Genomic DNA, 15,629 nt, shown 5'->3' on the forward strand with positions numbered 1-15,629 from the left:
ATCTTGAGCAACAGTTCTAAACATATCTCATAAAGCCTCTGACTCCACCTAGAATTTCTCCTGAACCTGCAGAGAATTTTGATTTCAGTTAATTTCACCATGCCATTCATCTCTATACCTCTTGCTCCACCTTGAATAGAAGCCTCTTGTGGCATTTCTGTTAAAAAGTCTGTGTATCATATGCATTCTCTGCACTTCCTTCTCCAATGACTTTTTTTGATCCACTCTGCTCCATTCCATATTTTTCTTTGAAGACCTACTAGCCTACATGTTTGCATTTTCCTAAAATACTTCTACTTCCTAACCCTAATTGAGCACTCACTATCCTTACATTAATTAATTATAACCCTGATTGAGTACTCACTATTCTTATATTAATTAATTATTATAATAATTATTAGGAAGTAGAAGTAGAAGCTAACACAACTATATGCCTGGCACAAGGTAGTTTCCAACTTGAAGTGTTTTTACTCTCAAAGAGTTTCAGTCTGGTATTGAAGACAGATAAGTAAAAACTAGTTGCAGTTTCAATATATAAAAATGGCTGCCAAAATAGTAACAATAACAACAATAGCAGAGTAGAGCATGTAGAACATGGGGTGGGAGGAGAGGAATTAGGAAGGGACTGCGGGATGAAATTGATCAAACTATGTTATGCACATGTGTAAATATGGCAATAATGAATCCCACAATTAATATATATTTATAATGTTCTGATTAAAAACAACTTGGGGGCTGAGGTTGTGGCCCAGTGGCAGAGCACTTGCCTCACATATGTAGAGGCACTGGGTTCGATCCTCAGCACCACATAAAAACGAATAAACAAAATAAAGATATTGTACCCATGTATAACTAAAAAATATTTTTTAAAAATTGGCTTGAAGAGAAAAAAATATTGACAAAAAGGGAAAATTTTGTCAACCTTCCTCCAACTCAACCTCCACATAAGACGAGTTAACTGATTTGATTATCCAGATCCTATCATTCATCACACAAGTTACAGGTATGTGGAATTAGCCCAAAAAAGATATTTTTCAGTCTTCTTTTTCTCTACCAAGCTCAAGAGCAATGACTCCTCTTTATTCTCTGGAGTTTTCTGTAACTAAGAAAAAACAAGAACACCCACAACAGGTTCCAGGCTTTATCCCTACAGTTGCAGGAGAAAATATTAGAAATTTCATTTTTAATCAACAAGAAAGTAAATGTAAATTGGCTGGCTGTGGGCAGCAGACAAATACCCTAAGGAAGTGTTTCACACTCAGTTGGGTTCATAACAGTGCCTCATACTTTCCATGTTTTTTCAGGGCACTCCATTTGCTAATTAAGTGGACTGATCAATTGTGTTACCTTATATAACTGAATGTCTCGTCTGCTAAACAACCAATAAGAAATAAAATAATAACAAAGATGGCAAATGTAACTGGGCATGATAGTGCACACCTGTAATCCCAGCTATGTGAAAGTCTGAGGCAAGAGAGTTACAAGTTTGAGGCCAGCCTGGGCAATTCATCGAGACCCTGTTTCAAAAAAAATTAGAAAACATTTTTAACTAAATGTTTACCTTGTGCCAGGCATATAGGTGTGTTAGCTTCTACTTCTTCTTCCTAACCCTAACATTTAAATTCTTTGAGCTGGAGGTGCAGATCAGTGGTAGAGTATGCAAATAGCAGAGTCTAGGTTCCCACCCTAGCACAGGAAAAAAAAAGTTGAAAAATGTGAAGAAATGTCACACACTTTGATTTTATAAAAAGACAAATGTTCCAAATTTACTGGCTTTTCTGTGATGACAAATGGGTGTTAGTACGTAAACTAGTAGATATTTTAAAATACATTTTTTAAAAATCTGTCCTTCCAGAGTTAGGTCATGATACTTTAATAATTAATAGGAAAAGAAACATCTTTTTGAAATATACTCACGTTAAAGTGAGAATATTTGAAAGCATTTGGAATATTTCCATCTAACATTATTTTGAGTGTGTGAAAACGATGTGCCAATCAATGCACAGCGTCATAGCTTCATATTTTAAAAACTTGGAAACAACTTTCTTATTTGTTTAAAAATCTCCAAGAGTTTCAGAAGATTAGAAATCATTTTTCTTTTTAATATAAATAAAATGCAATACTTCCCAATTGGTTTACAAGCATTAATTTAATCATAGGAGATGGAATTTTACTGAAACTAAAATTTTTGTATAACAGAATAGAAACTTAAAATAATGATTTTTACCAACCAAGAAGCATTTCTTCCATATGGAATTTCAAATCTTTAAAGATATCATGTTCAAATGTAACAGAATTGAAAATCAAACACTGAAATAAATTGACTTTAGAACCAGACCTTCAAATCATATTATCACAAAGTGTTAAATCACACTTTTTAAACATAGTAATGCTTTTTGGTTTTATACTATTAATAAATAAAATACAGCTAAAAGTCATTTTTAAAAATATTTCTTATTGATCATTTTTTATTGATTTTTTTAAAAAAACAAATGCCAGCAGAATGCATTACAATTCTTATTACACATATACAGCACAATTTTTCATATCTCTGGTTGTATATAAAGTATGTTGACACCAATTCGTGTCTTCATACATGTACTTTTTAATTTTTTGTATTTCAGAATTTACAAATAAATTATAGTATGTTTAAATAATGTATGAATATACATAGAAACACTGATAAGTTGATAATTGATAAATACTCATGTTTTCTACTAATAAAGGTTAAACAATCAAAGAAATTTAGACTAATTCTATAGTGTTGCACCTAGATGCCTGTGTGTATGTGTGTGTGTATATATGTTTACATGGCTAAGGGATTGAACCCAAGGTCTCATAAATTGCTACAGAAGTGCTCTACCAATGAGCTACATCCCCAGCCGTAGATGTCTATTATCATATCTTGCTTTGCTAAATCTGCCTTTCTGAAGACTTTAAACTGCCAGATCCCAAACATGTGCCAGAAGTCTGAGTCTAACACTCAGCCGAAACCAGATGACTACCATTGGCATTCTCCCTCAGGAGGGTTTACAGGAAGTTCTTGCTTCTCCCAGATTCTGATGGCAACCAACATTTCTTGATTTGTGACTGCCTCTTCCTCTGTAATCACATTGCCTTTTCCCCTTCTGTTCATGTCCAAATCTCCAACACTCTCATTTAATGACACATTGATTACATCTAGGGCACAGAATAATCTCTCCATATCAGTATTCTAAATTTCATTATATTTCCAAAGTCTATTTTGCTGTGTAAGGTAACTACTACAACTATACCAATTTTATACTAAAAAAATTAGACACTTTAAATGAATTGAAAAAATAGACACAAATAACCAAAACTGATTCAAGAAGAAAAAGAATATATGAAAAGATTTACAAAAATAAATTGGATTAATAATTATAAATTTTCCCACAATGAAAAACCCAGGCCCAGATGGTTTCATTGGTGAATTCTATCAAACATTTAAAGACAAAATAATAGAAAGGTGATATCAGCAAGATGACAGAGTAGGAGATACTAGCATTCTTCCTGTCTCACTCACACACACACACACACACACACACAAAATCAGCTAACCACAAACAAAAATAGCTCTAGGAGGACAAAAGAGTCCAATTAGAAACCTATATCAAAATAGTAAAGCAACAGTGGGTCACTAGGGAGATCAGTTTAGTGGAGATATGTAGGAGCAATGAGGAAGGGCACAAACTATCTGTATTACCTACAGAGTAGATGCTATCATGATTCACACTGGCCTGCTCCATGGAGAACCTGGTAGCCTTTGCTGCTCAGGACCTTGATTACCAAAACAGCTGAAGACTACCCACAACTTTCCAGAACAGGACGCAATACTGTTCTTTGGTATCAGTCCCAGTGACCCATTCTACAGTGGACACATCTTTCACTACTGAGATAACCACCACTACTGCAACCATTCTTGAAGAAAGAGCCGCTATTGCACCACTCCAGGACCAGGGATTCCATTCCTCCCCAAACTCCACATATACTCCAGATCCCAGAGCTAAGGCTGCTCCACATGCACCTGCACTTCAGATCTTGGCTCTGCAACTGCTTTGTTCATGCTCACAATCCAACTTTGGCTCTGTGGCCACTCTGTCCATACCTGTTCCCCAGACCCAGCTCAAAGGCTACTGTGGATGCCCACATCTCAGGTAAGAAAGCTCCTGCCATTATAGCTACTCAGCCTCTGGACCCCAGAGTTGCTGTGGCTTTATGAGCACCCACACTCTAGACAATGGTTCCAAATCTGCTCAGGTGCTTGAACATCAGATCTCAGAGTCCTCAAGTTAAACCTGGTGCCAAGAGGTATTCTCCTCAGCTATGGCATCCCTCATGGAAGAAAAAGTTGTCAGGAGATTCCCAGAAGCCATCATCACTGAATACCCCAAGAGCCCTCAATACCACCAAAAGTGTCTGAAGACTTACTGTTAAGAGCCCCTTCACCAACTATGACCCCAGCTAATAGAGATGCACAAAGGCTATGCCACTGGTCTTCCCTGGAGCCAGAAGCCAACAGCCCATTCAGTCAGCCTACTCACATCCACCCTACCAAAACCAATCTGCAAAGTTCATAAAGGTAACTGCTCCATCAAATGCACAGATCAACATAAGGCTATAAGAAACACCCCCCCACCCCTGCCTGCCAAAAACAGAAAGAAAAAGAAACACCCCCCCAAAAAAAAAATAGAAAGAGAAGAATACATGATACCACCAAGGAAACATAATTTTCCAATTAAAAAAAAAACAAAAATGAAGATCTATGAGTTGCTGGACAACTAATTTCAAATTATTGTTTTAAGGATACTTAGTGAACTCCAAGAGAACACAGACAACTCAACAAAAATCAGAAAAGCAAATCAGAAATAAAATTTGAAGTTCAATATCGAGAAAGCAATTATTAAAAGAACCAAACTCTTCAGTTTGATTAACACAAGGAATGCAATTAAAAATGCAACAAAGAATACCAAAAGTAGACTTCATAAAGCAGAAGAAAGAATATGTAAACTCAAACCCAAGTTGCTTGAAATTATTCAGTCAGAGGAGAAAAAATGAATGAAAAACAATGAAAAAAACCTTCATGAGTCATGGAGCACCAACAAGCAAACCAGTATATGCATTATGAGCAGTCCAAAAAAAGAGAGAAAGAGGAAAAAACATTTATTTAAAGAAATAATGGCTGGGAAGTTATGTGGTCATCCTACTATATGAAGTTCATATGTCCCCACACAGATTCAACTGAAAGAAGACTTCACCAAAGCAAATTATAATAAAACCGTTAAAAAACAAAGACAAAGATAATTTTGAATACATCAAGGGAAAAGAAACTTATTTCATAGAATAGAACACTCATAAGGCTATCAGCAGATTTCCCAGCAGAAATTCCCAGGCCAGGAGAGAATGAGATAATATACTAAAAGTGCTGAATGGGGTTGGGGTCAGGGTTGGGGGGGGGGACAGACTAACAAAAACAAAAACCTGTCAACCAAAAATATTTTATTCAGCAAAGCCATCCTTCAGAAATGAAGGCAAGATAAAACTTTTCCAAATAAAATTTGGGAGAATTCATCACCACTATATTGTCTTACAAGAAATAATAAAGGGAGTTTTTAAAGCTGAAATGAAAACATATTAATTAATAACATAAAAACATACAAAAGTATGAACTGTTAGTGATAACTACACAGTTGAATTCAGAATATTCTAATACTATAATAGTGATATGTAAATCACTAAACCCTAGTATAAAAGTTAAAAGACAAAAGTATTAAAAATAACTTTGTCACAATAATTTGTTAATGAATACACAATGTAGTAAGATGTAAATAGAAACATCAAAACATAAAATGGGTGGGAAGCATTAAAAAGGTGGAGTTCTTGTGTATTAAAATCAAGTTGCTACAGGCTTAAAATACTATTAAAACTGTAAGATAGATGGGTGTGGTGGTACATGCCTGTAATTGGGAGGCTAAGGCAGGAGGATCACAAGTTCAAAGCCAGTCTCAGCAATGGTCTCACTAAGCAACTCAGTGAGACCCTGTCTCTAAATAAAATACAAAATAGGACTGGGGATGTGGCTAAGTGGTTCAGAGCCTCTGTGTTCAATGCCCAGTACCCTCCCATACAAGAAAAATAAGATATTTTAAGTAAGCCACATGGTAACCATAAAGAAAAAAACTTACAGTGGATAAGTTAAAGAAATCAAAACAAACCACTATAGTAAATCATCAAATCACAAAGGAATACAGTAAAAGAAGAAGACAGGAATAAAAGAACTACAAAATAGCCAGAAAATAAGTTACAAGAGGACAATAAGTCTTTACTTATTAACAATTACTTTAAATGTAAATGGATTAAATTTTCTAATCAAAAGACACAGGAAGTCAAATGACTAAAACAAAAACAAAACCTAAGTACATACTGCAAGATTCACTTCAGCTTTAAAAACACACCTGGGGCTGGGCACAGTGACATGTCTGCAATACCAGCTACTTGGGAGATTGAAGCAGGAGGATCATGAGTTCAAAGCCAATCTTAGCAACTTTGCAAGGCCCTAAGCAACTTAGTGAGATCCTGTCCCCCCAAAAAAGGATGGGATGTTGGGTGGTGTAGGCTGGGGATATAGTTCAGTGGTTAACTGCCCCTGGGTTTATAACCAGTACAAAAAAAAAAAAAAATACACACACATGGGGGGTAAAAATAAAGCTCAATAGTAGAGCCTAGCACACTTGAGGTTCAATCCCTAGCACTGTCAAAAAAAAAAAAAAAAGACAAAACACACATAGGCTTATATTCTATGCAAATAGAAACTAAAAGAGAGCAGGCATGGCTATACATACTATCAGTCAAAATAGACTTTAAGTCAAAAATGTAAAAGGAGACAATGAAGATCATTATATGATAATAAAGGATTCTATTAATCAAGAGGATATAATGACTATAAACATATACAAACCCAAGGTTGGGGCACATTAAACACAGAAAGTAAATATTAATGTAACTGAAAGGAGAAAGAGATAGCAACACAACAATAGTACAAGACTTCAATGCCCTAATTTCAATTAAAATCAATAAGAAGTCATCGGACTTCAACTATACTTTAGACCTAATGGATCTAACAAATATATTCAGAACATTCCATCGAAAAGCAGCAAAATACACATTCTTATCAAGGGCACATGGAACATTCTACAGCATAGACTGTATGTTAGGCCAAAAGAAAGTTTTAATAAACTTATGAAGACTGAAATTATATCAAGTATTTTTTTTCTGATCACAGTGGTATGAAACTAGGAATAAATATAGGAGGAAATTTGGAAAATGTATAAATATGTGGAAATTAAACATGTTTCTGAACAAACAACGTATGAAAGAAGATATCAAAAGAGAAACAAAAAATCTTGAGAAAAAATAGAAATATGAAATACCAAATGTTATGAATATAGCAAAAGCGGCTCCAAGATGGAAGTTTATAACAATAAATGCCTCATCAAAAAAGAAAGATCTCAAATAAACAAGATAATTTGATACCTAAATGAACTAAGTAAAAAACAAAAAGGTAAGCTCAAAGTTAGCAGAAGGAAAGAAATAATAAATCCCAGAGCAGAAACACACTAAAGAATAGAAATTCTGAGAATCAACGAAACTAAGAGTTGAATAGCAAAAAGTACCATAGTCAAAAGATAACTGTTAGTTGTAGGAAAATATTTGTGATGTTTATTAGAGATGAGTTCAGATGCCCATAATAAAGATAGAGCTTTTGAAAAATTGAAAAGGGAAAGAACATAATCTGATAGGAAAAAAATAAACATGACTCTCCAACCAACAATTCACAAACACAAAATATTTTAAAAGGACTTAAACATACAAAATATATGTTATAACTTCATCTCAAGTCATTCCTCCTCTCATTCATTGTATTCCTAGAATATTCTAAACTTTTTTCCTCCGTAGAAGGAATAAAGTTTAGAATATGTGATGCTTGTTCACCTTAATGTTCTACCCCCAACTCCTTGAACAGCTCACCTCCTCTCATTCTTCAGGTTTTCACTTAAAAGCCACCTCCTCAAAGAAGCCTTCTCTGGATCCCCTATCCAAAGTACTAACTGTCCCTCCACCACAGCTGTTGTTAATTTATTTTATCACAGCATAACCTATACTATCCAATTTGAATATCAGCTTCCTAAAAAAAAGTGCTTTGTCTGGTTTTGTTCACCATCATATCCTCCATGTCTAGCAGATGCAAGAAAAGTGAAGTAATTACAGTTCACGAAACAGAATACTAAGTTATGGGATTTGACAGCGAAATCACCAGAGTGAAGATAAGTTTCAATATGAAGAATTACAGTGAGTTACTGAAAGGAATTAAGGAGGTTCAAAGAATTGATAATAAAACGTGAGGTAAGTTATCCACATTTTTACTTAAGTTATAAACCACAATATCTCTCAGTTTAAGCACTATCTCTAGTGGATCTAATTCTCTTAGTAACCTCCATTTAATAATTTATTTTTATTTTATTTTTATTTTTTGGTACCAGGGATTGAACTCAGGGGCGCTTCACCACTGAAAGTCCCCAGCCCTTTTTATTTTGAGACAAGTTCTCACTAAGTTGCTTAGGGCCTCACTAAATTGCTAAGGTTGGCCTTAAACTTGCAATCCCTCTACCTCAGCCTCCTGAGTTACTATTTACAGGCATGCAGCACTGCACCTGGATTAATAAACCTTTTTTAAAAACTCTTTGAGACTTCTCTTTTATCCCTCCTTCTTCTTTCATCCAGTCATCCAATTCCTCTGGCTGTATCTGCTTCCTTCTCCATCCTACATCGTCAATTTACAACATTAATGTCAATCCTTTCCCTCTCTAGTGATTATCAAGCCTGAATCTAAAACCTGAATAGGTTTAAATTTGAACACACGACTGTGGACCCACCCTTTGGATTCAGGAGGACTATGGTGGAGGCTCATTTCAACAAATGCCCCAGAAGAGCTGGATACAGACAATCCAAGAAAAAAAGAAACACTGATCTGGAGCAAACTCCTTTAATAACACCCTGACTACTTGGCAGCCTTTTGTGATTACATATTTTCCCAATCAGTGAATAATAATAAATAATAATAATTGCTGAGGGCCATTGCCAAGTAGGAATGACGCATCGAAATTTCCTTGCCAGCGTACCCCATGTTGCTTAGAGGACATTCGCTGGGACATTGCATATATGCTTTATTTATTTATTTATTTATTTTTTATTGGTTGTTCACAACATTACAAAGCTCTTGACATATCATATTTCATACATTAGATTGAAGTGAGTTATGAACCCCCAATTTTACCCCAAATGCAGATTGCAGAATCACGTCGGTTACACATCAACAATTTTACATAATGCCCTATTAGTAATTGTTGTATTCTGCTACAATGGTATAGAATAGAGGACACAGAGACTAATCCACAAAGTTACAACTATCTTATATTTGATAAAGGGGCTAAAAGCATGCAATGGAGGAAGGATAGCATCTTCAACAAATGGTGTTGGGAAAACTGGAAATCCATATGCAACAAAATGAAACTGAATTCCTTTCTCTCGCCATGCACAAAAGTTAACTCAAAATGGATCAAGGAGCTTGATATCAAATCAGAGACTCTGCGTCTGATAGAAGAAAAAGTTGGCTCCGATCTACATATTGTGGGGTCGGGCTCCAAATTCCTTAATAGGACACCCATAGCAGAAGAGTTAATAACAAGAATCAACAAATGGGACTTACTTAAACTAAAAAGTTTTTTCTCAGCAAGAGAAACAATAAGAGAGGTAAATAGGGAGCCTACATCCTGGGAACACATTTTTACTCCTCACACTTCAGATAGATAGAGCCCTAATATCCAGAGTATACAAAGAACTCAAAAAATTAGACAATAAGATAACAAATAACCCAATCAACAAATGGGCCAAGGACCTGAACAGACACTTCTCAGAGGAGGATATACAATCAATCAACAAGTACATGAAAAAATGCTCACCATCTCTCTCAGTCAGAGAAATGCAAATCAAAACCACCCTAAGATACCATCTCACTCCAGTAAGATTGGCAGCCACTATGAAGTCAAACAACAACAAGTGCTGGCGAGGATGTGGAGAAAAGGGTACACTTGTACATTGCTGGTGGGACTGCAAATTGGTGCGGCCAATTTGGAAAGCAGTTTGGAGATTCCTGGGAAAGCTGGCAATGGAACCACCATTTGACCCTGCTATTGCCCTTCTGGGACTATTCCCTGAAGACCTTAAAAGAGCATGCTACAGGGATACTGCCACAACGATGTTCATAGCAGCACAATTCACAATAGCTAGACTGTGGAACCAACCCAGATGCCCTTCAATAGATGAATGGATTAAAAAATGTGGCATCTATACACAATGGAGTACTATGCAGCAATAAAAAATGACAAAATCATAGAATTTGCAGGGAAATGGATGGCACTAGAGCAGATTATGCTTAGTGAAGCTAGCCAATCCCTAAAAAACAAATACCAAATGTCTTCTTTGATATAATGAGAGCAACTATGAACAGAGCAGGGAGGAAGAGTAGGAAGAAAAGATTAACATTAAACAGAGACATGAGATGGGAGGGAAAGGGAGAGAAAAGGAATATTGCATGGAAATGAAGGGAGACCCTCATTGCTATACAAAATTACATATAACAGGTTGTGAGGGGAATGGGAAAATAAACAAGGAGAGAAATGAATTACAGTAGATGGGGTAGAGAGAGAAGATGGGAGGGGAGGGGAGGGGGGATAGTAGGGGATAGGAAAGGTTGCATATATGCTTTAGTAAGGTGACCTTGCTCAAGGACCAGGGCGGATCCGGGTTTAGAGCTGATCAGGTTTTCGGGAGTATCCCGTCCTTGGGTTTAGGGAAGTTCCAGGTTTAAGGTGTACCCTGGGGGGGGGGGGGATAGTGCGTATCCTGCTGCCTCAGGCACGCGGGATCCTTGAGTTCCCGTTGAGTTCTCCTGAGATTCAGAAATTATTTGGAAAAAAGCCTGGTGGAGTATGTGAATTTGGGCCCAGAACTTGGATTTCCCCAGAACGTGTGTAGAGGCCGGTGTGAGTTCGGGAATAAAGAATTGCTGTTTGAATCTACAAGGTGTGTGGTGGCTCGTGATTCTGTGCCCAGCCAAGACTGTGGCATTAATAATAAATAACCACTTATTTTTAGGTGGGGGAATTTCATTGTTTACATTAAAAAGGGACCCTCATACTCAAAAAAATATTGGAAATCACCACTTTATAGTAAAAAGTCCAAATTCCTTAAAATGACACACAACTAATATCTCCCATGGGCTAGATTTCCAAGCACACCTCTCTTACACGACATTTATGATTTTTTTCCCTGATGATTTTCCTTATCGCTTACTCCTAATACGATCTCAATTTATCATAACAATGCTTCAATAGCGTTTTAAATTGGGGGAATTAAAAGGATAGCTCAAAGATCAAGTAATTCAACTCCTTAATGTCACTGAGAAGGACTTCATCTTTTGCATATCATTTATTTCCTAATACTAGAATTTAATAGCTTAAGACCAACAAGGATATAAAAGTTCCTCAAATTTTTTCTAAGAACTTTCACAAAGCAAATTTCAATTTGATTCTCCTTTGCCATTTAGGTCCCCAGGCTCTAACGGTACCGGTACAGCTATATACATTGGAAAACTCCCAGAAGTTTCAGGAGGCCAATAATTCACTCTGCAGACAGACAGAGATTCTGCAGATTCACTATGTAAGAACCTTGAGAATGAAAACAAAAGTAGCTAAAGTTTCCAGACTGTAGCCCTGTAATCATTTAGATGAGATCCCAGAGATGATGATAAGGACAGCAGCTAACATTTATTGGCTCCTTGTTCCTGCACTCCCCTAATCACGTTATATCATCAGCCCCTTTAGCTGTCCCTAAGTAAGGTGGGTAGCAATTATTGTCTTTAACAATTAGCAAATGAGGCTCTGAGAAGTTAACTAACTGTCCAGGTACCAACGAGTAAACTTCTCAGATATTACCGACTTCCGGCTGCGGGCCGGTCTCCCCCGCCGTCGGCGCTGGCCTCAGGTTCTTGGCCCCCACCCCCTCAGCTAGACCCCACCCTTCAGTCACCAGGCCCGCACTCACGTTCAGCAGCCTATGCCCGGTGGTCTCCTTCTCCTTGTCCGTTACCCCGGACGACCTCTCAGCTTCCTGGGCACTGCGGAAGTAAGTGGTCTCTGATCCTCTCAACTCCACGGGCTTCCCATCCGACGTCTTCAGGTGTATGGCTTCCGGGATGGCCAGGGTACTCCTCTTAAGTACTGGGTCTGTGAACAGGGAATGGACCCGCCCGCTGCGGCCGCTGCGGGTATCAGCAGGGAGCGAGGCGGGAATCTTCCGGGTGTCCTGTGGCTGCGCCATTCCGCCATGCTCCGCAGGGGCCTGCCTGTGCCTGCCTAACCGACAGCTTGCTACTGCGCCCGCGCAATCCAACGAGCTCTCGCAGCCTTTCGCGCGCTTTGCTTCTCACACGTGCAGCCATGCGGGCCCTGATGGTTCTTGCCTGGATGCTGCCAGGGCCGGGGCTTTGCAGGCAGGCAAGTTTAGTGAGCCTAAACGCAGCAAGCACTAGCCCGGGCCATTTCTGTCTCCTTTAGGAAGAAATCGGAGCATGCGCTGGGCAGCAAGCTGCTCAGAGCTGTCGTCCGCCCCAGTTCTGTCTTGTCTGCCCCAATAAGCAACCCTGGTGAACCCTCTTCTCCCTGCACCTTTTCCTTCTAGGAGATTTAAAATATCAGTCATCACTTCCTCTGCACTGTCTCCTGTGCTCCAACAGCCTACTTGGATAACTTTACTTGTTACAAAAGACACATTAATACTTTATATATTGCTCTTCCCTCTGAACCTCTAGTATGGTTCCAAACCCACTTGTAGTGTTTTTAGGAAACAAGCAGCAATTGGTATTCGGAGAGGAGAATTCCAAACTATTTTATACCTGTGGGCTGAGAGGAAAACAAAACTCCAAAGTCTGAGCTCCCATCTACAGTTTCTCACAACATTTATAGGCTATATTGTGTCAAATTATCTAGTCCAGATTGTCAATGGGGTTTCTAGCAGGAAATATGTTTACAGAAGCTCAGTGTGATAAGGGGAAGAACTGGCTCCTCTTACAAGGCCTTTGATAAATCTCTAGGCTTGGGCCCTGAGCCTCCAAAGGTGCATTTACAGGTTAAAGGGAGTAGTTAGACTCCCAGGGGAAGTTATCTACAATCCAAAAGGTAGGGGGGACTCATGATCACTCAGGCTTCCAGGAGAAAGGCTGAGAGGGGAAGGGTAACTGACCCCTTCCATAGGCATTGGTGTCTTACTATAACATAATTTCATTTCACAACCAGGTCTGATTTTGCCATCACAACCATTTCATGGTTGTTTCATGTGAACAACCATGAAAATTCCGACATTTTTAAAAAATTTGAATCCTATTATCTGAACTCAACTTTTTCTTTTTAAAAAACGTAATTTGGGACCCTCACACTCAAGACTATTGCAAAGGTTTATTCCCTGTCTGCTGCCCTGGTGAACCCTCTTCTCCCTGTTCATTCCTTCCACTATTCAAGTAGTAATACTGTTTTGCCATTATACATAAAGCAAACCCAGAAACTTCCAGAACTGCATTATTGACCACAAAATTTAAATTTCTTAATACAGAAGACAACAGTCTCCAAAATGCACTTTCCTACCTCAGAATTATTCTTTATCACTATTCTGTTTGGAATCTATTCATTTATAAAATGGTCAGCTTAACAGCATTTAGTTGTCTTTATAACTCCATACACATTTATTCATCAAAAGCAGAATAAACTGTTGTCTTCAACCTACTTGGCATACTCCTATTAGTTCATCCTATTAATCTCAAAAGATACAGTTCTTTGAGGGTAAGAACCTGATCCACACCTTTTACTTTTCAGGGTACATGACACAATAACCCAAGACCCTAAATACATATTTGTTGTCAGTTTGGGTCTATGCCACATTGGGCCTATGTGTTTAATCACTCTGTCAATGAGAATTACTATTTACCATCTCACTCTGACTTCCTTAAGGTTCATGTTATGCAGCATCTATGGAAGCATAGATGAAGTAATCTTGTTTCTTTAAAAAAGAAAATATCTAACCTAAAGGTAATCAAACTTCTAGACCTAAGCTCCAGTCTACGGAAACTTCTGTTTGAAAAAAAATAAATAAATAAATGACATTATAGGGGAAAAGTCAGACAGTCCAAAATGTGAGACACTCTAAAACAAAAGTGGCTTGGACTGTTAAAAAAAATTTTCGTGGCAATGTGTAGCATACAAACAGCCACTCTAGAAAACTTTTAAAAACCTACACATGCAACTACCATTACAACCCATCAATTACACTCCTGGGTATTTATTCCAGAGAAATGAAAACTAATATTCACACAAAAATCTATATACACTTATAAGTTTTATTTGTAATAGCCAAAACCAGAATCAGCTTAGATGTCCTCTCACAGGTAAATAGTGCAGTACAAAATACCTTGTAATACTGGTCAGCAATGAACCATTGATACACACACTGGGATGAAATTGACAGGGAATTATGCAGGGCAGAAAAAAAGGCAATCTCAAAAGATAATATACTGTATGATTAAATTGATAATATTATTGAAATGACAAAATTTTCAAAACAGAAGACAGATTAATGGTTGCCAGGGGTTAGAGTCAGGGGTTCAGGGGTATACTGCAGAAGTGAGATGGGCATGGTTAAAAATAACAACATGAGGGCTGGGGATGTGGCTCAAGCGGTAGCACGTTCGCCTGGCATGTGTGCGGCCTGGGTTCGATCCTCAGCACCACATACAAACAAAGATGTTGTGCCCGCCGATAACTAAAAATAAATAAATATTAAAATTCTCTCTCTCTCTCTCTCTCTCTCTCTACCTCTCTCTTTAAAAAAAAATAACAACATGAAGGAATTTGTGGAATTGTTCTATATTTTGGCTGTGATGGCCAATACACAGATTTACACAAAAGGTACAACTCTATAGAAATTAAAACTGAGAAAATCCAAATAAGATGGGTGGGTGATCCATTTCAACATCCTGGCTGTGACATTAATACTATAGTTTCACAAAGTGTTATTGGGAGACACTGACAAAGTATACAAAGGATATCACTATATTATTTTTTTTATAATCAATTGATTCTGTTCGTCTCCATGAAAATTCTCATTAAAGAATGTTTTGGAGGGGGCTGGAGTTGTGGCTCAGCAGTGGAGTGCTCACCTAGCATGTGTGAGGCACAGGGTTCAATTCTCAGCTCCACATATAAATAAATAAAATAAAGGCATTGTGTCCATCTACAACTGAAAAAATATTTTTAGGAAATGTTGTGGAGAGGGACAAAAGGTAAGGAAACCAATTTAAACAAAGAGATAAGGGAGACAAAACAAAAAATAAATGTGTACACCTTGACTACTACAGAAACAAGTGGGAAAATCTGAGAATGGACTGGATATTAGATATTATAGAATTATTGTTTTCCAACTGTTTTAGTAACATTGTACTTACA

At 37.6% G+C, this 15,629-nt stretch overlaps 1 protein-coding gene across 1 annotated transcript in view; it reads right to left on the reverse strand.

Annotated features, from left to right (window-relative positions):
• The window catches only part of C2CD6 (C2 calcium dependent domain containing 6), a gene marked incomplete at both ends in the record, with an annotated part of 178,613 nt that extends 166,157 nt beyond the window's left edge, over positions 1–12,456 (reverse strand). The window contains 1 exon segment of the mRNA XM_081261738.1: positions 12,181–12,456. Within this exon segment, the coding sequence (XP_081117864.1) occupies positions 12,181–12,456 (276 nt within the window).
• Between the last annotated feature and the right edge of the window lie 3,173 nt (positions 12,457–15,629).

The sequence above is a fragment of the Spermophilus citellus genome, assembly GCF_964194105.1.
Source record: "Spermophilus citellus genome assembly, chromosome: 11".
NCBI classification, from domain to species: domain Eukaryota; kingdom Metazoa; phylum Chordata; class Mammalia; order Rodentia; family Sciuridae; genus Spermophilus; species Spermophilus citellus.